The sequence below is a fragment of the Blennius ocellaris genome (assembly GCF_963422515.1).
Source record: "Blennius ocellaris genome assembly, chromosome: 20".
Lineage (NCBI taxonomy): Eukaryota > Metazoa > Chordata > Actinopteri > Blenniiformes > Blenniidae > Blennius > Blennius ocellaris.
This window is the reverse complement of record NC_137669.1, coordinates 9,319,681-9,347,511: the sequence shown is the minus strand read 5'-3', so window position 1 is coordinate 9,347,511 and position 27,831 is coordinate 9,319,681. Positions and strand designations below refer to the sequence as shown.

General features: G+C 41.6%; 1 protein-coding gene across 1 annotated transcript; it reads left to right on the top strand.

Annotated features, from left to right (window-relative positions):
• Positions 1 to 600: 600 nt before the first annotated feature.
• angpt2b (angiopoietin 2b) lies at positions 601 to 22,585 on the top strand (the record flags this gene model as incomplete). The annotated part of the gene is made up of 9 exons (XM_080515657.1): positions 601 to 918; positions 7,773 to 7,928; positions 8,739 to 8,860; positions 11,154 to 11,386; positions 11,715 to 11,839; positions 15,212 to 15,313; positions 18,866 to 19,032; positions 22,029 to 22,159; positions 22,425 to 22,585. The coding sequence occupies 9 exons, from the start codon at positions 601 to 603 to the stop codon at positions 22,583 to 22,585; spliced, it is 1,515 nt and encodes a 504-aa protein (XP_080371783.1).
• Between the last annotated feature and the right edge of the window lie 5,246 nt (positions 22,586 to 27,831).

Genomic DNA, 27,831 nt, shown 5'->3' with positions numbered 1-27,831 from the left:
CTCAGTCTCTCTCTCTCTCTCTCTCTCTCTCTCTTTCTCTCTCTGCACTTCAAGAGCTTTACCGCCTCAGCCGATATCCTGAAGCAGGCCACTCTGCTCTCCCCTCTCTTACAGATCAACACTGGGACCCCAACCGCTCAAAGCGACGGCAACGAGGGAAGCAACTTTTCAGAAGAGAGATAAGTGGCAGGAGGGAGGTCTGCTTTTGGCTTCCTGGGCTGAGCTGCACCCGCTGGCTGAGTGTTGGAGTTACAATAGTAAAAACAATCCCCTTTTTCCTGTGTGTGTGTGTGTGTGTGTGTGTGTTTTCTGTCCACACTCACAAAAAAAACAGCAGGAGTACAGACAAGGCTGAAGAAGGCTTCTGGATGCTACAACAAGCTGGAGGATTGGTCAAAAGAGGACAAAACGATAAAACAGAGGGTGCAACAGCAGGGATTGGACTGAAAATTAAGGAGGACTACAGTCAGCGTCTTGAGAGATATAACACAAGACAGAAGAAAAAGATCCTATGAACAACTAATCAACTCTTGCAGCTGGTTTAAGCGCCTTCCTACCTCTCTTCCCTCCCTCCCCTTTCCCTCTGCTTTTAACCCTGACATGGGACGCCTGCTGGCCCTGGTCCTCGTCTACCTGGCTCACCTGTGGGCCACCGCCGTCGGCTCAGAGCGCCAGCAGCACCACGTGCAGCACGGCCTCTGCAGCTACACCTTCATCCTCCCTGAGGTGGAGAACTGTGATCCTCTCAAGGACTTCCAGGTCACCAACACCCTTCAGAGGGACGCCCCACCTGAGGCCGAATTGGATACAAGCCAATCAAAACAACGCACGGTCCAGGAGGAAAGGCCTTCCTGGCAGGAGAGGAAGCTGGAGAGTCTAGAGAGTGCCATGGAGAACAACACTCAGTGGCTGCAGAAGGTAAGAACACAAACAAAACCTCCTGCTCATCCTGTCAGTTTACTACTAGTGGTCTTTATAGATGCTAGCCTGCAACCTTGAAAACAAAAACGCTGTACAACAAAGTGCAGGATGTCTGAGAAGCCCAATACCTGATAACATCTGTTGACAAGCTTTCATTATTGATAAGTCCAGAGCTTAGCTGGGATTTCCTTGATGCTCGGTGTGTGCATGTCAGGCTGCATGACAGACATTGTTTGAGTGTGCGTCTGCATTCAGGACCGCTGGGATGCCTGGACCCACTGTTCCATGCAAGAGCAGAAAGACAAGATTGAATAAGTTTACTAATATCAAGTTGTGCCAAATACGTCTGAAACTGTTAAACCTTCGAAACGAGCCCGCTTTCACCACCACAGACAAACGCGTACAGACAACAAGTGAACTAAAACTTCATGTCAGACTCATGTTTTAAGTCAGTTTGATGAGCCAGAGTCATTTCAAAGTTTCCGGTGCAAACCTCACTCAAAATATAATGTGATGTTTATGTGGTTATGACATTTTTATCTGCGGGAGACACATTTCAGAATCACTCCTCGCTGAATAGTTGGTCTTTCCAGCTCCATTTAGTTGAGCTCACGACTGAAATGATGCGATTAAAAGTGGCTTTACAATAGAGTTTCAATTGCTAAGGTCATCTGGGTGCAGAATCAGTGTCGAGCCATTGTCTGGGAAAGACTGAGTGACTGACGTGACGCCCACACCCCACCCGTCTCGCTATTATTGTCTGCATCCATCTCTGAATATTTATGGTGTACACTAATCCTTATGCTGATTATGAATATTTGTGTTTGGATTGGCCAACTGAGAGCAAACAAGTTGAATCTATTTCAAGATTTGCAAATGGAGCAATATGAATGCCAAAATTCCTCCTGTGCTCCTGTCACTTTCTACTCACGCAACAAATTCTCCCTCATTTATATGTTTACTATCTGTTTGGTTTCCGTCTCACAGCTCTTCTCGATTCATCTCAGTCAGGTGTATCTGCTCCATTGTGCTGTGCCAGGATGATGAATGAATCTTATCGACCAGCTGATCTCAAAATCTTTGTCTATCCTGCTCACGCTCACCTGACATGCAGTCGCAAACACATAAAAATACACTCAAATCCCCCAATGTGCACACTGCTGCTCAGTCTATGAACCAGAGGCCTTGGTTCCATGCGATGAATCCCACGAGATGCCCAGTGTGTGTGTGTGTGTGTGTGTGTGTGTGTGTGTGTGTGTGTACATGAGTGCCAGAAAGATACAGAAGCAATGAGGAAGTGCAGAGAAACAGGTTTCCTCACGCGTCTGGTACATTATTCATGCATACAGTTTGAAAAGCACAAGCTAAACTGTGGAATATAAATCACAAGTAGTCTTCCCGGGCACGTCCCCACTGTAGACTCTCACCTCCACTGGAGAGGCAATATAGCCAGCTGTAAAGGAGATGCTGTTTAAATCACCCACACATCGACAGAGGAAAAACTTGGCTGACACACATCTCGCTCCGTTGCCAACTTTCTCTACATAACATGTGGAATGAACACAAAGATCTAACTTTTCAACAAGTAAACCCCGCCAGGCTAACGCCATGCATTAATGATTACACTGTAGGTGGGATTTCCACATAAATACAGCATGACCCCAGGGAGCCTCTTTCAGTTATGTGATTTGGTACAGTACCCCTTTGACCCCAGATGGCAAAGCCTTTTCACCACCTTGTGGAGCTCATTATACCTTATCTGCATAAGTTTTGGGAGGACTTATGGGTGTGCATGTAAAAGACCTTCAGGCATGTGTGTGTCGGCGGTTTCTGTGAAACTTTGCACGATCCCACTGCAAGCTCCCCCGGGACGCCTCGACCCTGTCTGTGAGCCTTCCAACCAAACCCCTTGAAACAAAACACACACCCACACAACCAGAATCAGGAGCGAACACACTTCATGCTGCACAGAGGGGAGCGCAAAGTGGATGAACGCAACACGGTCATATTAATGCCAGGGATTGATTTGCTGGTGCGTCTAAGAAGAAACTGGTGTTGGGTTTTCTTTGGACTGACCCCCCCCCACACCCCCAGCACAACCCCTTGCCCTCTTTTCTCTCTGTTTCCCTGAGGCTTTTGCAAAAGGGATGTGAGCGTGCTTTTTTGTTAGTGATTTTACAAAGCTGCTCGGATTATGCTAATGCTGATATATTGCATGGAGATCAAGGTAGCTCAGGTACCCCCGTTGACCTGATTTTTTTTTTAGCCCCATAATACTTAATTAAAACTAACACTGAAGCATGTCCCCCACATTAGTCACATTATTCAGAGGATCTACATTCTTGTTCCAAGACATACAGACTTGACACATGGTAAACTATATATAGTGCTATATAAATAAAGTTGACTTGAATGAAACTTGACTAGACTTATATTTTGTCTATCTCATGCATGCTTTCTCTTTTCTGCACTTAAATATGATTATAATGAGCTGGTTACACGTGATCACATCAATGATTCTCCCTGATGCCACTGTTGCTGTTGTAGCTATAAACAAATAAAATGGTTTTTAAAATCATAGACGGTGCTTTTTGCTTGGGTCGGATAAAGGAACTCTCCCAAAACTACTCTGTGTGTTCCATCTTCTCCTCTTCTACTTTATTTTTTAGTATGGGGCACATTAAATGCATCTCCGCTAATGAGACAAACATGTCAAATAAAAGTGTTTTAGAACATAAATTAAACACAATATCAGTCATTGTTTAGTCTTACAGAAACACAAAGTTGTACTCTGTTTTTTTTTAAATGTATATCATTTATAAACTGTATTTATTGCAAAAATTTTGAAAATGGACTGCAAGATACTACCAGTAAAACAATTTGACTGAATCGTCATGGTACAAACAGTTTTTCATCAGGCTTGTACACCATTCGAGAAGAGAATTTAAAAATAAAATGTTCTGCTATTTTGAAGTTCCTTAGTGGGATAGCACTATATTAGTGAGGATAGCAGATATCACACAAAACACACACAAACACAAAACTGCCAGCTGGGAGGCCAGTGAACGCTGACTAGTCGTGAAGTAGCATTTGCATCATAGCCAAACTGTGAAGCTAAATTGTTTAAGACAAGCATGATAAAGATACATAAAGGTACATAAATTATACAGCCTAACAATAAAATGATCTCATGCCACATGCCTGAAGAAAAACCCACAGTGGCATTGCTAAATTTTCACAGATTTGTCAAATAAAGTACTATTTAATTTGTTTGCTGCATTTTGGATGAAAAGAAAAAAAAAGAAAATAATACCTTCACATGGAGGTCAGCATTTTTGACCTCAGTTTCTTCAAAGATTTTGACTTGCACATTTGTTAAGCATTAAATCAAACATAGGCTTTTTCAAGATGTATCCATGCTTCCATACAACAATTTAAAGAAAGACTTTCAAACGTTGCTGGTATTTGTAGGTTGATTTATTTTTACTGGTCCAGTCAACTCACTATTGGATTTTGCCGCCTGGCCTCTAAAAACGACGGTTTAACATCCCTGAATTGAAGTTTAACATCACAAATGTATGCATTTATTTCCCTGACAAGAATAAGAATATCGCACTTCACAGAAATGCTTTTTTTAATTATAAAAAAGTAAAATATGGAAAAGAAATTACCTGATATTGATAAACTCAATTGTTGCCATTCAAGGACAGAAAATGTTTTGTTATTGTGAATTTTAAACTTGCAGTATGACACTTTTGCATAAAAATCAAACAGCTTCAATTCATAACCTAACATTCGTATTTGTGACCTGATTGCCTTTTTAGCAGTTGGGCAGGCTGAGAAAAATGTGCACTTCACGCATACCCTATGGAAAAATGTTCAAATTCTCAATGATTTTGTTTTTGTGGACCTTAATATGACATTGAAGAAAATAAACTCCAAACACGTCAGCAGATCTGGCCGGTATAAGCCGGTACAAAGTGAATCTGTTCACCATTAAGAGTTTTGCATGTTATGATGTTGACCTTGGCAAGCCAGTGCTTCACACAAAGTACAGATAAGGATGATGAGGAATGTGATAAGTTTGCCCATAAAGCAATATAACCAGAAAAGCTGAAATTTGGATTTGATGGGACAAAATAAAACAGTAGCTGTCGGCCACACCAACTTCGATAATTCAGATAAAGAGGAGAGGATGGATTAATGGATTGGGTAAATATGGAGAAATGCAGGATCCAGGATTATGACAGTTGATTCTAAAGGCTACATGAATTTTTAGAGGAATTTGTTGTAAGCAGTATTTCTAGTTCACACCAATCTAGTAATCCAGTGTGGAAAATCTAATTAGATGCTCTGGAATATTTCATTACGCCATCATGTGCAACATTTTGTATTGGTGGCACGAAAGAAATACAAACAAATTAAATCCCAATATTGTTTAAACAGTGGCAGCTGGCCTATAGAGGGCGCCAGGGCACCCCGAGCTCCGTGATTGGCTTAAAGTCAGCTCTGGTTTGTTCTGTCTGCTTAGAGATGTTGAGATGAAGATAACAAGCTGTGACTCCCTGATTATTGACTCTGTTACATCTCTTCTAATTTACTGTTTGAAAGCAGAAGTTTGGCTGAAAGGTTACAGGTCAAGTTACAGGTCAGGTTACAGGTCAGGTTCAACTTTCTCCATTGTAGTTATTTTTAAATGCACACAGATGTATTCAGAATTTTGCAAATGTATTCTTGTTTGGTAATGTTTATACATGTTAGATAGACTCATATTTATGAAAGATTGAAAATCCAAGAGCTAAAAAAACAGTTTATTTAGCAATTCTTTTTGAGGTTCCTTTCAAAGCATTCTAACATGCTTTGAAAGCTGGATTGGTGTATTGTTTGAAAATATACCTGTTATACCTTTTGTTTTCCCTCAACTCAAACTAACTGTAATTTCAAGTAAACCAGCCCCAAAATCATTTTCTAAAAATGACTAATGAAGCATCTGCTTGTATGTTTAGAAATATATTAATAAAAGAGTCATCTTAATAAGTGCTCTCTATTCACAAGCCATTTAAAAGTACAATAATTTTCATAACTAGGGGCCTCACTCAACCTAAAAAAGGCAAGATTGTTATAATAATGGTTTACAAATGCAATTTATTTAAGTCAAGTTAAAACTGGCTGATATTAAATAACAATGAAGACATTTACCACCAGCCACCACTGTATTTAAAAATATTAAGCAAATGGGTAAAATAGTTAATGTATCTCGGGAGACAGAACTGTAGCTGCATTAACACCCATAAATCCATCAGAATATTCATCCAGTCATCGCTATCATTTGCGCTAACAAACTGCAGTGATAACTGAGAAGAAATGCATGGATTGGCTCAATAATTAAGATATCAAGTGACACAACTCCCCTGATTTTCTCAGCCCTGATCCTTGCTCTGCCCCTCTTATACACAGTAAAACGGAATTATGCTACATCCCCATAGCGACTTATCTGGCTGCATGCTAAAGCATGTGACAGACAATTAATGCAATTGGCACTGGGAGACGGAGTGTAGCAAGACTTCTGGATTGAGCTCTGGCACAAAAAGCTGTAATAGGAACGCTTTGGACAGGCGGGTGATAGCAGCTTGAATGTGTAAGGCTGATTATGATGCCGGGATCTTTGGTTCTTCCTTTGCGGTTGGCTTTAATCCGCTTGGTAATCTCTTCATAAACTTTGTTCTGAAGAGAATTTTTTACATTTTTTTTCTGCTGTCTCACTCTTCCTAAAGGAGCAGGATGTGAGAGCTGGATTTGCAAAGTAAGAACGGGGGACACTTTTAAAAGAGGGAGTTATGAAGAAGGTTTAAGAGGATCAAAGAGACAAAGAAAGGAAGATTACTGGCAGGCGAACAATTTAATTGCAGCCTCATCTCTATTAGACCACTCTGTATTTTTGAACCTCATTTAAGAATACGGGAAAAAAAAGGACATCATCTCTTGTGGCAAATAATTATCATAACCTAATTTTTCCCTGAATTGTTCTATTGAAACAATAAAAACAAAAGCCAAAAACAGACAATTGTCATCGGATTTTGAATTCTCCTTGATTTTTGCAGATAGCCACTCATTACCAGACTAATTCTGACGGCTCGCTCCTGAGAGTTCATTTTTCAGTTGTGTGGTTTAATGAGTAGAGTCTGATCTCCCTGGAAAAAGTCATAAATATTAATGTCACGTTATTACAAAGGCCCAGGCCATTGCCCATTAAACATCAAACTGAGTAGTATTGTTTGCGGCCCTGAAATGCAGGATTTGACTTCCAGATGGCATTTCCTCAGACAGTCCACCTTTATAAGAAATTCCATTTATTGGAACAAGATGGATGCCGTCCTATTTTTACTCCTGGCGTAACAGTTGATGTTTTTTTTTTTGCTAATGCTTATTTCTTGGGGCTTGTGATTGATTACACAGCATTGGCGACTGTCCCTGAAGTTCTGCACATGAATACCGCGACGTCAAACTCCAAGTATATACTTTCTCTGCTGTTTCTGAATACCCAGAGAAATGATTCTGTATTTCATCATTTTATTAATGTAACGGGCAGTATTTGCCTGAGGTAGACCTGCAGATGGATAGATAAATGCGTGGCAAGACACATGAAATGCCCTGGGGATACTAAATCCAGTGACTCTATCACAGTGCCGGTGAAGACTGAGGTGAAAAAGACAGATCACTTGAAGGTTGCCTCTTTCACACCACATCACTACACGGGGACGCCACCTGCTAAAATATGATCATCACAACAATGCAGGCAGAGAAACTGACTGACCTGAATGCAACTCTGACTTTGCCTATCCTCCCGCCAGCTGGAGAACTTCATCCAGGAGAATGTGCGCTCAGGGATGGAGGAAATAAAGCGAACAGCAGTGCACACCCAGACCGCCGCCATGTTGGAGATGGGAACCAATCTCCTCAGCCAATCAGCGGAGCAGACTCGCAAACTGACCGACGTGGAGACCCAGGTGAGGGCGGACATGAACCGGTCCTGGGGAAACACATTTACAGCCAATCTTAGACAAAGTTTCAATTGAAGAGCCCTCCATTTCCAAGTTGCATTTTGGAAAGCTGCTTTGAAAATCGTGAATTTACAGTAGCTCCGTTGTCATTTAAATGGACACCCAAAACGCAACAAAAGCTTTGTGTTTTCACCTGAAAACACAGTATAAACAGGGCCTGTTTGCAAAAACAAATAAAAGAGCAGGAATAGATAAATAAATGTAATTTAGATGGATCCCGCTGAGAAGCTGTGCCCAAAAGGTGGCAGTGAGCTCTTTTAAACAGCTGGTATTTGGTTCTACAGACTGATCGACACAATGAGCGGAGCTTGGTGTCTGAGGACAAGCCAATTAAAACATAAAGCTCAGCAGCCCAACACAGATGTGTCTTCAATTATGCCACAAAGTTGTTATTACAGACCGGTCCGTCATGCTTTCTTTTTGTCTTATCACCGCCGATAGAGGAAAAACTGCAACCTGTGCAAATATCCAAGCTGCTTTTTTTAAGCCTTTGTTTCATCGCTGACTTGAAAACATGTCACAGGTGTGGATGGAATCATCCAGTTTTAATTGGAGAATCAAAGGAGGTAAATGATGAGCTATGTGATGTGCTGCACGACACTGTTTATCTCCAAGGGGCCTTTTTATGGATTCATCTGGTGGACACCCTTTTTTTTTTTTTTATTCCCCCACTTTTTAATATCTCTCCTAAGTCTTATCTATCCTTTCATCTGTGCTCGCTAAGATGATTATTCTTTAGTTTTTATTGATCCGTAGGTGTTAAACCAGACAAGCCGCCTGGAGATACAGCTGCTGGAATACTCGCTGTTCACTAACCGGCTGGAGAAACACATTCTCCTGCAGACTCAGGAGATCTCACGCCTCAGTGATAAAAACAGGTGAGAACACACACACACGCACACGCACAGGCACAGGCACAGGCACAGGCACAGGCACAGGCACAGGCACAGGCACAGGCACACGCACACGCACACGCACACGCACGCACACACACACACACACACACACACACACACACACACACACACACACACACACACACACACACACACACACACACACACACACACACTTCAAAGGACCATTGGACCATTCAGGCAAGTTTATTTTTTAAGCACCACACGACTTCCAGTGTGTGACTGTCGGAGGGACTTTCAACAAAGTGCAGCCACTTCATTTTCACATCCATTATGTTAGTTTAAGTGCGAGAACAGCGATTAAGGTAAAGGTTAGTCACAAGGTTAGTCTTGCAAATCACAAGATCTTGCCATGCAATTATTGCCGTGATTGTTTTCTCTCCTCACTTCCTAGAATCACCATTCTGTGTAAAAGTGCACCTACTCTAATAGGTTTTTGCCGCCTTTCTCTTTATTTTCATTAGAGAGGCTTTACTTACCGATGTTGGTGCCATTTTATTCACCCTCTCTGCATTTGCTTTACTAATGAAATGAGCAGCTGTGGGGAACATAAAATGCACAAGAGTGCTTTCTCGGGAATTAAAAAAGAAAATGCTGCTTCACACTGAGCGGCAACAAAAAAAAATCCTTTTCATAGTGCATTGTGCTGTGTATGCACAAACACAAAAGTAACCCATCAGATACAATAATTGAAAAATAGTATGACAAATGACCTCAGCGGATTAAAACAACAAGGCATTTAATGATGAAATAATGTGTATTGTGAGGGCCCGTGTGTGTGTTTGCCAGTCGACTGGGCAGAGTCCGCTAGGAGGGGTTTCCCATTCTTCTCTCGAGGAACACGGGGTCAAATAGAGGCTAGGGGAGGGTTAAGGACTGGGCTCTGTTTGGTGTTAGAAAAAAACAAATAAAAAGGGGCAAATTGTTTTCTTTCTCTCTCTGTATCTGGTTGTTTATGGTTCCATCTGTCAGCACCAGGCATGGTCAACAGAGTGCACAGTGGCTCAGCACAAACACCTGTTACACATCTGTCCCGATTGGGCCCCACTCTGCCCCGTAAGTCCCCCTTTCATGGAGGCAACAAGGGCAAATAATTATATGCTAACAAGGATATACTTCCAGAGTGGATATGTGACATTAGGAGTGTAGCAGCCGCTACCGAGGCTGTGAGATGAGAGTGAAACAGGGACTACAGAGGTTGTGGGAGGCAACTGCTGCTGTGCCTCGAGGGCATGAAGCCAGTTTTTTGAATGGCCGCCAACCCTTAAAAAAAAAGGGCAGAGTGGCTTGTTTGTTTTCATAAAGATTACATGTAAAATACGATTGGCAGAAAGCTGAGCACACTGTGGCGAGAGCGAGAGCAGACGAACAGCAACATACTTGTTACAATGATAATAAATAACACAGTGTCACAAGCATAGAGATTTAATTTTCCAGGATGTAATGTGATCTTAAATGCTGTATTTGTTCTGTCATCTCTCCTCGCCGTTCAAACATTACACGGCTGGTTCCACGTCACGTTCGATTCTTTGACTGTTCTCCAAAATAAAAAAAACAAAACAACCAAACCACTCAATAGGGAGCAATTTGTTAGTTCGCTTTGCCACTTTTAGCAAGTGTTTCCACGTAAGGCAAATTTGAAATTGAAGTGATATGAAAGAGAGAAAAAAAGATTTAGATCGATTGAGTTTTCTTTCTATGGAGGCCACATAGTGAGCCGCGAACTCAAGTGGGGAGAACGAGGATCCATCTTTAGTTTAGTGGCTGTGCGCACGTCGAGCTCAGAAGTAGCTTGTTCAATCTGGGTTGCTGGATTGTTTCAATAAATAACTGCTGCGGAGTCATTAGTCAAAGCCATAAAAATCAAGCTGCAGGGATTTATGATCTTCATTTGGAGGCGGGGGTGTGCCACTTGTGCAGGCACATGCACACACAGTCAGGTTGTTGCGTCACAGTGATGATGGAGCGGCTGAGCATGAAGGGCCATCTGTGAGTGCTGCTGTGATACAGGTGTTTATATGATGTTTGCCCAATGAGACTGTTGCGCCGATGTCTATGAATCATCTTTGTGAGAACGTGCACGTTTGTGCAACCTCCGCTGCGAAAACGAAATGCTGAATGGATGATTCTGCTCCTGCATCCACCATAATTAGAATTTTACAACGCTTTAGGATTTTTTTTTTTTTTTACATTTTTCATTCTCAACTGCACCAAAGAGGAACGATTTTTGTGTTGCTTTGTTTGTTGTTGACAGCTTTTTGGAACAGAGACTCCTCGCTCTGGAGGCTCGGTATGGGAAGGAGTTGCAGGGCCTGCAGAGTGAAAAACAGCAGCTTCAAGACGTTCTGGGGAAGCAGAGTGAACTGGTCAGCCAGCTTCAGGGTGAACTGGGCAGCTCCACTCTCAACAGCACCTTGCTGCAGAGACAGCAGGCCGTGCTCACAGACACTGTGCAGCAGCTGCTGGCTGTGGTCAGTCACTGCAATGGTGAGGCTCTGTAAGTTTATTGTGTTTGGCTCCCCCCCCAAAATAATTGTACTGTCAGATCTGGTTATCTTAAACAAAATGCACAAGTTTACATAAGACAGTACTGTTACATCAATAAGAAACACAAAGGGATTGTATTCAAGCAAAAGGCAGACTGCAACAACAAACAGCCTCGAGGAGGTCGTCATTTTATTCCCAGACCCGCTACATGCATGCTTACGCTGCAGACACCCCGGGCTTAACACCGAACACTGCAACACATTTCACATAAGGGGTTGGGAGCCCATAAGGTTGCCATCTGTAAACACACGCTTCTATGTTTTTGCAGAAATCTCCAGTACACCGAAGAAGGAGCCACTTAGTTTCAGGGACTGTGCGGAGATCCTGCGAGCCGGAGTGAAAGAGAGTGGAATCTACAGCATACGTCCTCACAACTCCACCCAGACTGTCAAGGTAGTGCGGCTTTAAAGATTATTGGCCTTTTCTCGTAAATATCCCCAAACTCAGTCCGACGTGAAAAAAAAAAAAAAAAGGTTTTCCCTTTTGTGAGACACTTCATTTATTTGTCTGCCACTATTTAGCAATGGAATCAGTTTCTCTTGCATTAACTTTACAGGCTTTTCCCAGACTGTGTAAGATCTCACACACACATACATACACAATAATGAAATTCAGTGGGCTTATTATTTTGTGTGCTGCATATAAATATTGGAAGGACAAACTGCTCTGATGTCATGATAATTTGTTGGGGCTTTGGTGGAGTGGTTGATGGAGATGCCATGCTGTGTTACTAAAAGCTACGATAATAAACAGCTGAAGCATTTGGCCCTGCGAGCTTCATGATGATTGAATGTGTGCTGCTAAATGCAAAGTCAGAAAAGCTTAGACAGCGCCACCACCGATGTTAAATGTGCAGTATATGCAAATGAGACGTGGCACACACCAGGAGCCGATCCCTCCTTTGAGTCGCTTCGAGCCTTCCGAGTTGGAGTCGTTGCTCTTAGAAAACAGTGAAACAGTTTTCTGTTATTCATTACTTAAAGTCTAGTTTGCTGTTGGCACTGTCTCCTATTGCCTTTGTTCTTCATTTCCTATGGGCAAGGCAGCCAGGTGTTAGGCACTGGTGCCATGTGTTACTTGCCAACTGGGGCCAACGTACGTTTCCACCGATACAAGTTAGTACTCCCCCAATCATAGCTGCTTTCAATCTTTGCCATCTAATTCCGATGTGGCTCGCAAGCCGGGTGGCTGCATGAAAGTGGGGCAGATACAAATTGCCCCATTTTCTAAGCAGAGAGCGGTTTTTCTCACTTGGATCAGAGACAAAAGGCATGTGTGCTTAGTGCAGATACTGGCTGCACATACAGCCCATACATCCGTCTCGCTCACACTCTGAATAATAATGGCAATGATGATGATTACCCAGCAAATAATTCTTTGCTTGAATCAGCTTCTTTTTAAATTTTTTCATAACTCTGTTATGGATATTTTTTGAGAGCACAAAAGCACACTGCTCATCAAGTTAAACCCATTAGAGGTTTTGTTGTAATACACGGGGTATATATATATATTATCACCTCAAATCTCTGAAAATTCTAGTATTCTTGACTTTTGGCCTTTTCAAAGGTCATAATAATTTCTACATTGTTCACATTTTATTGCAATGTTTCTAAACTAAAATACTATTTTGTCTAAAAGGTGAATTTAGGCCCTTAAGTGTGGATCTGGTCTGAATCAGAATAACCGCTGCATTTAGAAAATGGCTTAAAATGAGAACTTCTATTTTGAGAGCCTGTTTTAGTATTCAGCGTGATGCCTTTAAGGCCAGAACATTGGCTGAATGTGCCAGAGGATAATCGCAGCATATTTGCCAGTCTGTTTTGTTTTGGTTAGAAAAAAAAAAAGAAATCAGTGCCTTTTGACCTTGATTTAGCTTTGCTTTTTGGGGGAAAGTGCTGAAAAGTCATGTTTAGTTTCTAACAACACACAACAACTAGCCAGTTGAGTCTGTGGAAAAAAAAAACCTTTAGAATAAGGAGAGAAAATCGACATCTATACACCATGTTTCTTGACACAATAACAATTTATATGGAGGATAACATTGAAGCCACCAGCTATGCAGATTCTGTTTTATTGTGCAGTATTCAGATTCAAGGTTGTGAAAGTAGTGTTCGAGGCACGAGAAACGGTATTTGACATCTAAGGCGGCAACATTGAGCAGGTTTTCAAAAATAATGTGCAAGAAAATGGACAACCTATCTTCAAACTCAACAGAAAGGAAACATCTAATCATCAATTATGAACCGTAAGGAGACTGGAGCCACTTTAACATCATTGATGCCTGAAAACAAGTCCCCTAACAAGTCTAGATTTCAAAATCTGTCACGAGACGAGTCAGGATTTATTCTTCCAAATCTATCTACATATGACAGAATGTGCAGCCAAGGAAGGGAAAAAAAAAACCAAGACTGTGTAACCAAAAACTCAGAAGCCTCCTACTCAAGCCCCCTCAGGGGATGAGAGCACATGCTGAGATGTTAGCTTTTCCTCCCCACCTGGGTCATATCATTGCATTACACCCTGAAATTCAGGGTTATCCCTATTCTTCAGCCTTTAAAGACATCCTTACAAAAAATTAAGAAAAGAAAACAGAAATTGTATCAGGTGTTTTATTTCTTTATGTCATTCCATGTTAATTCACTTTATAGGAGGGGGTTTCAAACACAAAATCAATCACATTATATTTATCTATACGCAAGGCTAATTATACTTTGCTGTAAAACAGCACAGCATGAAATGAATGGCTGAATGCCCTCAATGAGAGCTAATTACTACTGCCAAGATGTCTCAAAATCAAAATATCAACAGTGGTGTGCATAAAAATTCCGATCGTTTTCCCAGCAGCCGGTGGACAATACCAAACTAACATTCACTATGCGGTTTGAAAAGAGACTCCACATCAAATTCTAAGTGATTGCGTGAGGATCATGTGATATAAACTATTGGATGTAAAACATTCTTAAATTGTAGAAAAAAAAACATACATACAGTCTGAATGCCAAAGAATGTAGGGATGTATATTTTTCTTGATGATACATGAGTACACAGCCATACATAGCAACAATTCTGGATTATGAAACAGAAACAAGAGAGGGTGAATATATATTACTGTGACCTATACCTGTTATACACACTTAGAATATAAGTACTTGTTTAAAATTTAGGGATAAAAAATAATTTTGAGATGAATGCCTCTTTTAAAATTAGAATATGAGTTATTGAATCCAGGATAAAGGTTGTAATTTGGCAAATGGTAGTTATGGTAGAGACAAAAAATTTATGCTGGAAGTCAATGCAAATTATTTTCGAGTGATGAAAACAGAGGTATGTCCGTGTGTACATGAATACATTATGGTTGAGGACACTTCAACATATTTTATAGGAACAAAAAATAAATAAAACAGGTACCATTAGAGCAAATGTGAATTGTTTAGTAAAGAGTTGTTGACGGGGTAGAAATAAATGTAAGTCAATGCAATGAACACATAGGATGCTGTCTCGTGGTGAGCAGCTTAAAGTCAGATAAGGAACTAGTGTATTTGTTTGCGAGTTAGAAAGGCATCAGGATGAGACAGGTGGTGAATTGAGTCAGCCGACCCTTGGGGGGGCTTTATACTGCAATCATTCGGCACTTTGTGTGTACTCTGAAAGCTGCTAGTGAGTACATTGTCTTTTTGATACACACGCTGTACTCGTAACATATTGATTTTTGTCACCCAGCCCTGAGGAGTAAAAAGTTTTGTTGCGGATGTCCTCTGTTTCCAGGTGTTTTGCGACATGAAGACCAGAGGCGGCGGGTGGACGGTGCTGCAGCACCGCAGAAATGGCTCCGTTGACTTTCACCGCGGGTGGAGAGAATACAAGATAGTACGTTCTGCACCGCATTAGGTTTCGTGGTGGAATGCCACATCAGAATAGGTCGCATGGATCAGCGCTGCAGGACTGAACAGGAGGTTTCAATAACTGTCCATGGGTGGTTTGGCACAGGGAGGCGTGGGAGACCGGCCTGCCTGTGATCCCAGGTGACCTGCGGTTGTTGTATTTGGCTGCCCTCATGTTCTCTATCACCCCCTCCCGTGTTATTGCACCTGCTCTGGCTCCCTCTCACACCCCGAGCACACTCCCACGCACCCAAATACACACAATTATGCACAACTGCAGTCATGTACCTCAATGACTCACATTGCACTACTCGCTGTATCCATCCTCAAGATATAATAGCTTTTCTCCAAAATAATGACAGTAATAGTATCTCCTGCAAGCAAGCCCTCAAAACAAAACAGGAGATAATGCAGTTGTACACAAGAGATGATGAAGACGCCTCAGCACTTCACTCACATCCAGCATGCTTCAACACCTTTGGCTTATGTTTTGTTTGGAATTTAAATAACACTTTTTAAAAATCTCATCACACGTTTTCTCAGTAGAAGCAATACTCTGTTTGTGGGAGCAAAAAAAAAACAACGGAGAAATGAACAATGCTTGCAAACCTTTTTGACTCCCAAATTACACACAGAACAAATGAGGAAGGCTGGTTTGGGTTTTTGATTGAGCAGAGTAGCAATTCGTCTCTCACCCACGCCAGCAAAATCAATTGCCACGACTTGGTTTGGAAACAAAATGCAGGGGACTGTGACTGCAAACAGAAAAGAGGGACAATGAGACACACGCACACACACACACACACACACACACACACACACACACACACACACACACACACACACACACACACACACACACACACACACACACACACACACACACACACACACACACACACACACACACACACACACACACACACACACACACACACACACACAAAGCTTAAAAAAAAAAACCCAACTCTTTCAAAGACAATATTTTTTCAAGTGGATGATAAATATTTGGCTCCAGTTGGGGTGTGGGAGCACAGGGGCCCTGTAGATGGCAGATAACATATGCACTAAAATGAGTCAGTGCACTGGTCCACTCTTCATATTGAGAGTTGATCAAATGTCGCAGATGGGCCTGCTGATTGGATGATGAATGTTTCACTAGTGTCACTATATATGTGGCTTTTTGTTTAAAGCGGAAGAAAATAAATTATCCCTGGATAATTAGATTCTCCTGCTTTTGAAATACAAATAATTAGTCCTAATGAGGAAAGTTTGCGACAAATAGAATAGAAATGCTTTATTAATCCCAGAGGGAAATTCTTTAAAATGCATTTCAGCTCAGGCTGGTCTTGAACCAGCGGCGCCATTTGGCTGAGAACGCCACTGGACTACTAAGGCAGCGCAAAGTGATCAAGTGTGTGCATCCTGACAGGTGATCACCCTGAATTCCAGTCATAAATCATCAAGTCATCTGCACCTAGTCATATCTGTTATTGACACACGCAGCAAACACAAAACAAGTTAAATATCTCCCAATACTTTGAAAGTTTCTATATTTCTTTCAGCAATGACAAATCATAAGGAGCTATGTGTTTGAAGTCCACCGCATACTAAATAGGACTAAAAATCAAATATACATATGAACACAAACACTGCATGTTTTTGTAAATGAGACTAAATTACTACAGTCTGTATTTATTAAAGGGACATAACTAGGCTTGAAAACACAACCTTCTTTTACTGTCTCGGAGCAGCTGCCGGGTGATTCCTTGCTTCCTCGCCTGAAGCAGAAAGGTCAAGAAGATGTATCCCTCATTAGATGATATCAGGCATAATATAAATTGATCCCATTAGGTCTCTGCAGAGCTGCATGTTTAATCGTATTTTAAATACGTTTCCCATTCATTCCTCTATGTGATCACATTGTTAAATCACAATAGCCCTGACACATTTTCCCTGTAGAGACATTGGCTGCATCAAAACAAGCGCTCCTACTTTCAACTCAGCATTACACAATGCGATATAAGACATCAGAAACTGTCAGTAAAGAAGGGCTGCTTCATATTTATTTTATGTGGGACAATTGGGCAGAGGGACATTGTAATGATGGCATATTTTGTGTTTCAGATTGGTGGGTAGAGAGTCCTTTCTGTAATCATGTTTACTGGCTCGAATTCTACCAATAGGCATCCATTCTGGTTAACATCCTGAAACTAGGGAACACATGGCATTGGTTTTATTCTCATCAAATCATTGGCTGTGTGGAGGCATCTGCCTGCTTGTCTCTTTAAATAGTCAAAACTAAAATATCTCTTAAATATAGATTGCAGTCAGCAAAGTTGATACCGAGTATACAAATGAATGGATCTCACCAAAAATTATAATACATTTTTCCCAGATTAGCTACTTATTAGTGACGTTTGCTTAATGAAACAAGACATTTGGTTACACAGTGTTTGCACAGTGTATTCTGCTTGAAAGCAAAGTGTAAAATCCCCAGGAAAGAGTAAAAATAACCTACATGGCATGAGTGAAACCCACCCAGCTTCAAATGAACATATGAAACATGAAAAATATGGGACAAACCTAAACCCATGTGTTGATAAAATGTTTGTTGTCGCCCAGAGACAATTTCTTTAAAGAATACGACACAAACTGTAGAAATACAATTATCCATGGTTGATGGGAAACTTTGAGTCACAGGGAAAGCAATGAATCCTTCACCATGTCAACAACAAATCAATAGAGCAATAACCAAGTGATAATAAAATTTCCCAACAGGAAAATGGCTACTCAGTCCAGATTTGAACAGTAAAATAATGTGGTAGGCGATTATAAGCAAGGGAGACCTTTAAATCTAGCATCTGAAGGCACTTGACATGGTCAAAAAGTTCATCTGATGTTAGAGGATGGTTAACAGTAATTAAATTTCAATGCAAGGTAAATTCTGCTAAAATATACAATATTGGTTTTTGAGGGTTTGTGTTGTTACATTTTCTATACATGCTTCTCTTGCACAATAACTTCATACTTTACTGTGTTGTGGTGGGTTTTTATTGAAAACACATTCATTATTAGGCAGTTTCAAGGAGGATCAAAAGTTGTCTGATGCATGTGTCCATTTTCACACAACTGAGTGTTGAGCTAAACCCTATTGGTCATATTTGCTTACCTTTACCAGAAAGGAGAAAGGAAACCAATGTCCCTGTTCACTTCTGAAGTGGGATCAGTTCACAGAACCAGCTGTTATTTCAGCTTTCAATTTATGGAAGTGTTGCAGGTCCTGGTGGAGCAGCGGTAGGATACCGGGGTAAATTAAAGTCTCCATTGAATGGACCTCAGCTTTGGGAGTGGAGTGTTTCACTTCCTCAACTCAGTGAACTGTCTTAACCCATCAGAATGATAAATGTGACTCCTTAAATTGAGGTCCATTTTCATATTAACTCCCCAAAATACTTGGCAGGTCGCTGGTAAAATCATCCCCCTTGTTAGAATATTTTCCTCTGCTATTGTTTTTCTGTCTTTGTGTCTAATCCAGGGCTTTGGAGAGCCGTCAGGGGAGCACTGGCTGGGGAATGATATCATCCACAAGCTGACCAGCTCCCAGGAATACAGCCTGCACGTCCAGCTAAGAGACAGAGAGGGGAATGAAGCCTTCTCGCAATACGACCGCTTCTACATCGACGGGGAGGACAACAACTACAGGTAACGCAACGGCATTAAATATCTTTGGCACATAAATTGATATATATTCAGGCTCTGAGTATATTTTTCACATCACAGCTCCCTGTTTGAATTAATAAATCATCCAGTTACAAAGAGTGTTTTGTAATTTCCACACGTCAGGACAAGATATGACAGCACGCTAAAGTAAAACACTTATTATGCACTCAGGTTTAAAATTTTATTCTTTCACTTTTTCAGAAATGTGACATGAATAGGACTATAATGAAGGTGCTTCATTTCAGAACTCAGTCTAAGTGTTTTATTAAGAGCTTTCTATTGTAAAAGGCATAATTGCAATGCAGTAACACCCTCTCTATCGGTACCTTCCCTCTGGATGTAAGAGTGTCAGATTAGAAAATGTTATCACCAGTTCGAATTCTGCTCTATTTTCTCGTTTTCTAAGCTTTCTTATCCTTAGGGGCTGAAGTTAAGGCACCACTTGGACCATTTTTAAGAATGTCATTCAAGATGAGCTAAGTGGAGGGCACGCAGGCGCTTTTGCCTGCCTCCATTTTTCTTTTCCCATCACTGTGGCTACTGCTGCCCCCTGAAATTCCCCAAGGGGAGCCACATCCACTGGAGTATAACAGGGATGCTCTGCAAATACCTGCCCCTGCCAGAAACTGACAACTCAAACAAAGCTCCCCCCCAGTAACCCTGCAATCACTAACAAGATTATGTGTGGGTGTGCTGAAGCCACGTTTCCTCCAAAACATGTCAGAGATAAAATACAAACCAAGACAGTTCAGATTAGATTTCATATAAAATCATTGGAATCTGAGCTTGTTTTAGAAAAGTGCTGAAAAACTGATGACAATTCACAATAACATGTTCCAAGATAATAGTGCAACCCCCCCACACCACAAAATTAGAGCAATAAAACATTTCACAATCTGGCTGGAGGCTACACTGTGTGAGGTGAAGCACCTGAGTGAATACAGCTCTTCTGTAGCTAAATCTGAGATCATGTTCTTCCTAACTAGTTCAATATGAAGCAGATTCACTGCGAAGAAGTGGAGACGCTGTCCGAGTCTGTGGATTTATATTGGAGCTCCCAAACAGGATCAGCTGGTCCACCCGAGCAATTCTCATCCTCAACTGCATCCAGCGCAGTCCCCCGAGGAACACAAGGGTCTTCACACTAAACTCAGTAATAAGACTCATGCATTAATCATCCACATGACAGACCACCTTCTCTTCCGAGGAAGCCAAGAATAGTAGCTCTTACAGTTGAGAGTAATGGAAATTCTTCTAATGTAACTATATCTTTGTCATGAGAACATGCAATAACAACAGAAGAAGACAAGTCACCTTGACACGGGTTAGCTTGTGGTCTGTGGTATTAATGGGATAGCTGAATAAACACATCTGGAAGCCACAGCCAAGGCAAATAGCTTGAGGAGTTTGAGAAGCTGGCACCTTCAATCCCCCCATTAGGATATCCCGTGGCCTGTGGTTGCCTTCCTGTCTAACTTAATAATTTCACATTTTCCTCACATCGCCGATCCATCATGAGCAGAAAAGTTAAGTTGCCTTATGAAACACCCCCCCCCCCCCCGTTGCTATTTCTGTTGCGACTCCCGTCCCCTGCACCGCTGTCATTTTCAACTCTCCCTCTTACATCTCTCTATAATGTGTTGTCCTGCTCTGTGAACTTACAAATTCAGGAGGAGAACTCTTCATTTAGTCATTACAGACGGCGTGCCCCCCGGGCTACAGGGGGAGGAGGAGGGTCACATAACTGAGGGGAGACTGTGGCACTAACTAGACAAAATGACAGGGCAGAGGAGAGGCCAGACAGCCCGACTGACCTCCTCAGGCCACTCGACTCCAACCAGTGCTGACACACACACACACACACACACACACACACACACACACACACACACACACACACACACACACACACACACACACACACACACACACACACACACACACACACACACACACACACACACACACACACACACACACACACACACACACACACACACACACACACACACACACACACTATTGTTGGGTCTGCTGTATGAAATTGGAGAATTCAATATATAAAGATTTCTTCCAGGCTGTTTCCACAAAGTACAGTACTGCAGGATCATTTTTGTATCGATGTCTTGCTATGAGAACCGGTGAGCAGCCATTATATTGTATACATACTAAAAAGGCTATGATATCCTTTAGGGCAGGGGTAGGGAATCCCGGTCCTCGAGAGCCGCATCCCTGTATGTTTTAGATGTTTCCCTGCTCACACCCGAATTATCTTGATCAGGGTCTGCAGAAAGGTTGACAATGAGCCACTATTTGCTTTCAGCTGTGTTGATGTGAGGACACATTAAAAACGTGCAGGACTACGGCTCTCGAGGACCAAGGTTCCCTACCCCTGCTTGAGGGGTTCATGCAAGTGCAACATTATAATTTGTGTTGATTTATCACCTAATTGTTGTGAAATTCTATGTGTAAAGTCATTTGAATTTGATACAGCACTAGACAAAAGTTTTTTCCCTTGATCACCCCCCACCCACATCACCTATTCTAAGTGACAAAAATGAGCTGAAAAAGAGAGGAGCACTGGATTGTGCCCTATTTAAGATGCTGTCATTTGCTTTGTTTGCCAAAATGAGTTTGTAAAGTCAGATGTGCCCCTTGGAAACTGACAAATCAAATAAAGAGGAGGAAATTAAAAGTGAGAGGTAAAAGCAGAATGCATGTCTTGATAAGCCTCGTGCATCATATTATAGAACAGACAAGGCAGTTTGGTAAACATGAACATACTGTGTTCAGTTAACCGACATGTTATTGGAAGATTTTAGAGATGTTGGGTTGTTTTCAGGCAGCATTCACTCTCTGCCATTTGCAACTTGCCAACAAGTTGCCCAACACAGCTGTAAATAATAAATAGCGGTGCCTGCGGCTGAGCTTTTCTCTCAAACTCCACACTCTCTCTCTCTCCACCCCATGAACTGCAGCCTGCATGCCGAGGGCTTCAGTGGCACAGCTGGACGGACCAGCAGCCTCACCCACAGCGGCAGCCAGTTCAGCACCAAGGACAGAGACAATGACCGCTGCACCTGCAAGTGTGCACAGCTTGCGTCGGGAGGTACACCAAGTCTGACCGCTGCTTCTCATCCTCCCCCGCCGCAATCCGTCTCTCCTTATAATCCATCCTGTTAAACATCTCTATCCACTCCTCTCTTGTAAATGTCCCAAAGTGCATTTCATTTTCCCTCTGCACCAATATAAAGTTACTGCATGACATACAGCTGCACGTTTGGGTGTTACATTTCATGAGCTTGAATTTGATGAATTCTGACTTCTTTTTTTTTTTTGTTTCCCTTGAACTCTTTTGCACACTTCATCTGCAGGATGGTGGTTTGACGCTTGTGGTCCGTCCAACCTGAATGGCATATATTACCCCGCCTCGTCCAGTGTGGTTCGCTACAACGGTATTAAGTGGTACTACTGGAAGGGTCCAAATCTCATGGCTACCATGACCACCATGATGGTGCGCCCTGCTAACTTCTGATGGCTTGCCCTCGATGGATGTCACTGCAAAGTAATAAAATGAACGATACCCAGGAAATGGGAGGATTTGGGCGAGGAAACTCTAAGAAGACTGTTGTTTTACAGCTTCTGGACATGTTGGAGGGGTGCGTTAGTAATTGCCCAAATACATATTCAGACTCTCAGCAAATGACTCTGGTTTCATCGAATTCCTGAATGAGGAAATACACTCACCCAGTTAATTCACAAAGGTACCGAGGCTATATATTAATAAGGACAGTTCCGTTGCAGGAGGAAGGAGGTGGAGGATATGAGCTCTGCTCAAAAACACAACACAAACCTGAAATTATGTAGCAACACAACTCAAACCTTAAACCACTTTATAACTCAACATTCCATTAAAAACAATATTCCCAAAAATCATATTCTGTGTAGATAAGTTGTCAATCAGTTTTCAATATTAATATGTTCGGCACAACAGAGAAGTAGCAAGTTTAAAATGTATACAATGTCATGTAATATTAAACTGAAAAACATGTAAAAGTGACACATTGTAATTAGCATGGACTGTGTTCACATGTGTTTTACCACTCTGGTCCAAATGCCACGCCAACTGGTGGAGCGTAACGTTTCCATGACTACTGAGCAAGAGGATATGGTGAGCACCATGTTTATGTAGCTGCCACCTGGAAAATTAACAAAAGAGACAGGAGTAAGACAGTTCAGTGGTGCTTTATTATATTGTTGTAGATGTTTCCCAAGGAAGTACTGCAGTTTTTTGATGAAATTAAGTTGAAACGCTGCAGACACCAAGTGATGATATCAGCTCAAATGAGGAGGAGTAGATTAATCCTCCTTAACCATGAAATCTTCATCAGAGGGAGAGAGTGACAAATGATGAGGTAAGTACAGGGTTTAAAGCTCTTTTTAAAAGGGGATGGAACATTCCCTCGTATCTGATATCAACCGGGCTTAGATTAGCGACATAATGACCTATGAATAACCGAGAAAGTCTGCGACTATGACTAAAATACTGTATTTCCAAGACACACTGGAAGATAAGATGCACCTTTAAATAAGTGGCTCATGAAGAGGAAACAAAAAAAACCCATCTGGATTGGACCCCTCAGATGGGCCTGTTCTGATCAATGGGCCATATGTTTGACGCCCCCACTGCTTCAACTCATCTGACTATACAAAGCTCAAACTTGTGGAGTAAGTCAGCTGTTTCACACCCTGGTGTAGCCTTTTCTTTCGGGAGAATATTTGTTGTATTTGAAAGTCATGGCCAGTCCACCCTTTATGCCCACATACAAGAAAAAAAAACTCTTGTTTTTGTGCTTTAGAAAAAAACCAAAAAAAATGTTGAATATGTTTTTAAAACCTTATGTATAATACATTGACAACTTGCTTGTGTTAACCATGGATTTAAAATTGTAATGCAACTCAGAAGTTCAGCTTGAATAGGATTATCTATTCTTGTCAAATGGGTGTTCGTAATATAATGTGGGAATATCCAACAATAAAGCTCATGTTGTTTATTCAGAACATATACATATATTCCCTAACACTAAAGCCACAAGCTTTGGTCCATTGAGATTTGCTCATGTGTAAAGTTTACGTGCAGTTCAGTATGATCATTACACAGAGTATAATCTAGATTTGCTTCAGTTGTTTACCATCATTTATAAATATGCCCCATGAAGATCGTGACTGTGTTTTCCTATTCAGTGTGAAATATCCCACTTTCTTCTCAATCACACCCCTGATAAAATGCTCTTTTTGTGAGAGACCTTGTTTATAAAGTGCACATTGCATGCTTTCACTGGTTCACTTTCAGACATAAAACATTTGCAATAACATCTGGAAACAAAGCTCTGAATTCAAGAGTGATTTTGTTAAAGTGATAAAGCGAAACGCAGTTTGAGGCGATTATAACCCAGAGTGCCAGGTGCTCGTCTCCATGAACCACGCATGCTGCGCTCGTCGAGTTAGATGAGGACTGCTGTGCACCATTGATCTGATGCATCATCCAATAACAGATCCCTGTGGTACCCATTAGAAAGTGGACGGGTTTCACCTGGACTAACACTAACCTGCATCTGCTGACGCTCGGTGGGGACGGCTGCTGCAGTGGGAGATGACTCACGAGGATGTCCGCTGGCCAAAACTACAATGTCTGCTAATTCCTGTGCTTCATTTGCCGAAGGACAGAAAGAGCACACTTGAACATATAATCGTTCTTGCTTTTGCTACTTCTGAATCAGATTCATTACTGAGCACTGACGATTAAATACAGTTGTACAAATGAGATATCAGTTCAGTTGGGTCACCGTGTTCTGACATGTGCTGATTATTAAAATAAGTAGGTATTCTGTTTTCTTTTAATATAAATATTTATACTAAACAAAAGAGGAAATCATCGATTTTCATAAATAAATAGCTTTTCTGTTTGGCTTCACTGAACCTGCTAAAGGATTCACACAAGCTCAACTACCTTTGATTTACTACTCTATTAGAAAAGAGATAACAGCAGCGCTACTGTGTCTGACCATATCTTAAATGTGTGCGTATAAATATATGATGCCACCATGCAGTAATCTTAGGGGAAACTACAAATATCATTACAAGAGGACCGTCAGCAACAGATATACGACCGCATATAGCCCACTTGTGATGATGGACCTGAGCCACAAGCAGGAAAGCGCCGCTGCCGCCCCATGCGAGCACGCACGCCAACATGCACATGGACGCACGCACTCTGCTTCCATGTAGTGACCCCATTGCTAAACAAGTTTATCACAACCTCCAAGGGCTGGACAGGCGATAGATCACAGTGGGGGAGGCCAGAGGTGAATCCATCAAAGCGACTTTAATAAAGACCACTTGATTTGGCCTGCTGGCTCAACAGATGAAATGGTTGTGTTCAGGTCCAGTGAAGCAGGGTGGAGTCTGGGAAGCATTGCTTGCCTACTTGTCCCAGTCCCAGTTTATGACATAGGTGATTTGTTGGGAGAGAGCAGGGGGATATGGGGAGACAGAAATGCAGCTAATATAGTGATACCTTTTCACAAGCTGGAGTCTGTTTACCATGTTTACTACTGTGAGAGATTTTTTTTTAAACAACCTTTAATAGGTCTCCATACATGTGCTCTCATTTTCAAAAACTGTAAATATGCTGTACAGCCACAGTGCTGTGATTAAAGATGTATGCAAATGGCATAACAAACCTTCATTTGTTCTGAATTGTCTCACAAAATGTTGTTTTTGTTTATTTTAAATTAGATTCACATGTTTAGAATTATGTTTATTAATCTCCAACAGCCAATATAAAAATGTAATTCTCGTATGTATACAGTTCATTAGCTTCTAGAAATAAGAATCGAAAAATGTGAATAGATAAACATGCTAAAACAAAAAATGATAACGCAGTATGAATATTCTGTCATCTATTCTGTCTTTCTTTGTTTATTTCAGTCTCTTTTCTCCAAATCAGAATCATTTTTTTCTGATGTATACAATTGCCAATGAAGTATCTCAGTTCAACTAAAATAAAATGGAAAGAAATGAAGAAAAATGTGTTTGTGGGTGGGTGGACAGACAGGGAGCAGACTGGGCGTGCAGGTATTCTCATATATGTTGACCTGCTGTGTATATTAACCTATGTGAAGAGAGCGTAGCCCGGGCAGTTTCTGCTCTGCTGATGCCTTAAAGTCAGCTGAGGATTTATCATCCAACCCAGCAAGACAGCTAGATGCAGAAGAGGAGGGAGGAGGGAAAAAGTACAGACAGCAAGGGAAAAAGAGAGAGACAAAGAAAAGAGAAACTGGGGAGGCAGAGCCAAGTGCTTGTAAGTCTTTGTCTCTCTCTTATGCTCCAGTGTCTTTGATTCATAAGGGGCAAGACAGCAGACCAGGGCATGGCATTTTTGGCAGGTGGGAGAAAAAGAGGAAAGGCCGGGGACTAATTTGTAATAGTCGTCCTTGCTGTGTGGTTTACTGTGTCAGCATGCACCCGGCTCAACAGTGGTCAACGGAAAAAGCAATACCACCTGTATATCAGCTTGTCACGTGCAATACATCAGCTCTGATGTCCCTTTGGTTGCTCTTCATAGGAGAAAAAAAAAAAAAAAACAGCAGTCACGCATTACATGGGAAAAAGGAGGGAGGAGGGGTAATACCGTTTCGGACCACTTGGGGGCACTGGTGGTATAAATAACCCCCCCTATCTTTCTACTCTCTTACATGGAGTGTCAAGCAGTGTGAATCTTTCTCCTCCACCACAGGTCCGTATTATATAACTATGCATTCATTAACACATCTTCTGCCATGTGCTCCCTTCCAAGCAGATGGTTAACTGAAGGCTACACAAGACATTAGAGAAGAGAAGGCAGGAGGAGACCTCAAGAAAATCACATTACAAACCCTCACAAGGAAAAGCACATTGAATCAACTGGTGACTTTGAAAAGGGTGAAAATACATGTTCAATAAAGTATTTTGATGCTGCTATGAAGACATAAAAAAAAATCATTGCTGACTACTACCTAATGAGGTACACAGCTGAATAACTTTGTCAGGTTTTTTCCGCTTTAAAATAAACATAGTAAGAGTGTGGAATCCAATTATAAGTATAAAAAAGGGATTCCAGTAGAACTGTCTGGCATTTCTGTTGTTGTATGAGCTTGCAGGCTCGCTCTCCCTCTGTTTTTGTCTGTCTGCATCTCTAACTTTCTTCCAAAAAAAGCAAAAACCTCACACTTCATGCCATACTTTTATGCAAACAGCTTGCCTTTCCATACTGAGTGATGTGTAAATAAGACATAAGGCAGGCAGACAGAGTGGAGAGGCTCAGTTGCTGTTCAGCTAAATGTCAGAATGGAAGAGACATGAGATGTGAATATGGTATGATCATTACAGACGCGTTGGTTCCAGTATCTGACAATCAGCCATCACAATGGGGCAAATCTGCATCACTGGATTTAGTGAGGGTGGCGGCGCAAACAGTGGAAAAACAAACACAGTGACAGCGGAGGCCATTCCTGGGACAAAAATGCATCATAGACGAAAGAGGTCAGGGGGAGAGCAGCAAGATGTGCTCATGCTAGATGACAGTCCATAAATGCAAAGTGATTTTGAGTAGCAGTATTCAGCCGAAAGATGCCTCAGAACAAAAACACGCACGCAAATACATTACACTGCAGGCTCCTCTTCCAAGGACTTAAAAACTTACAGATAACTTAAAGATAAACTCACAGTGGTTACCTGAAC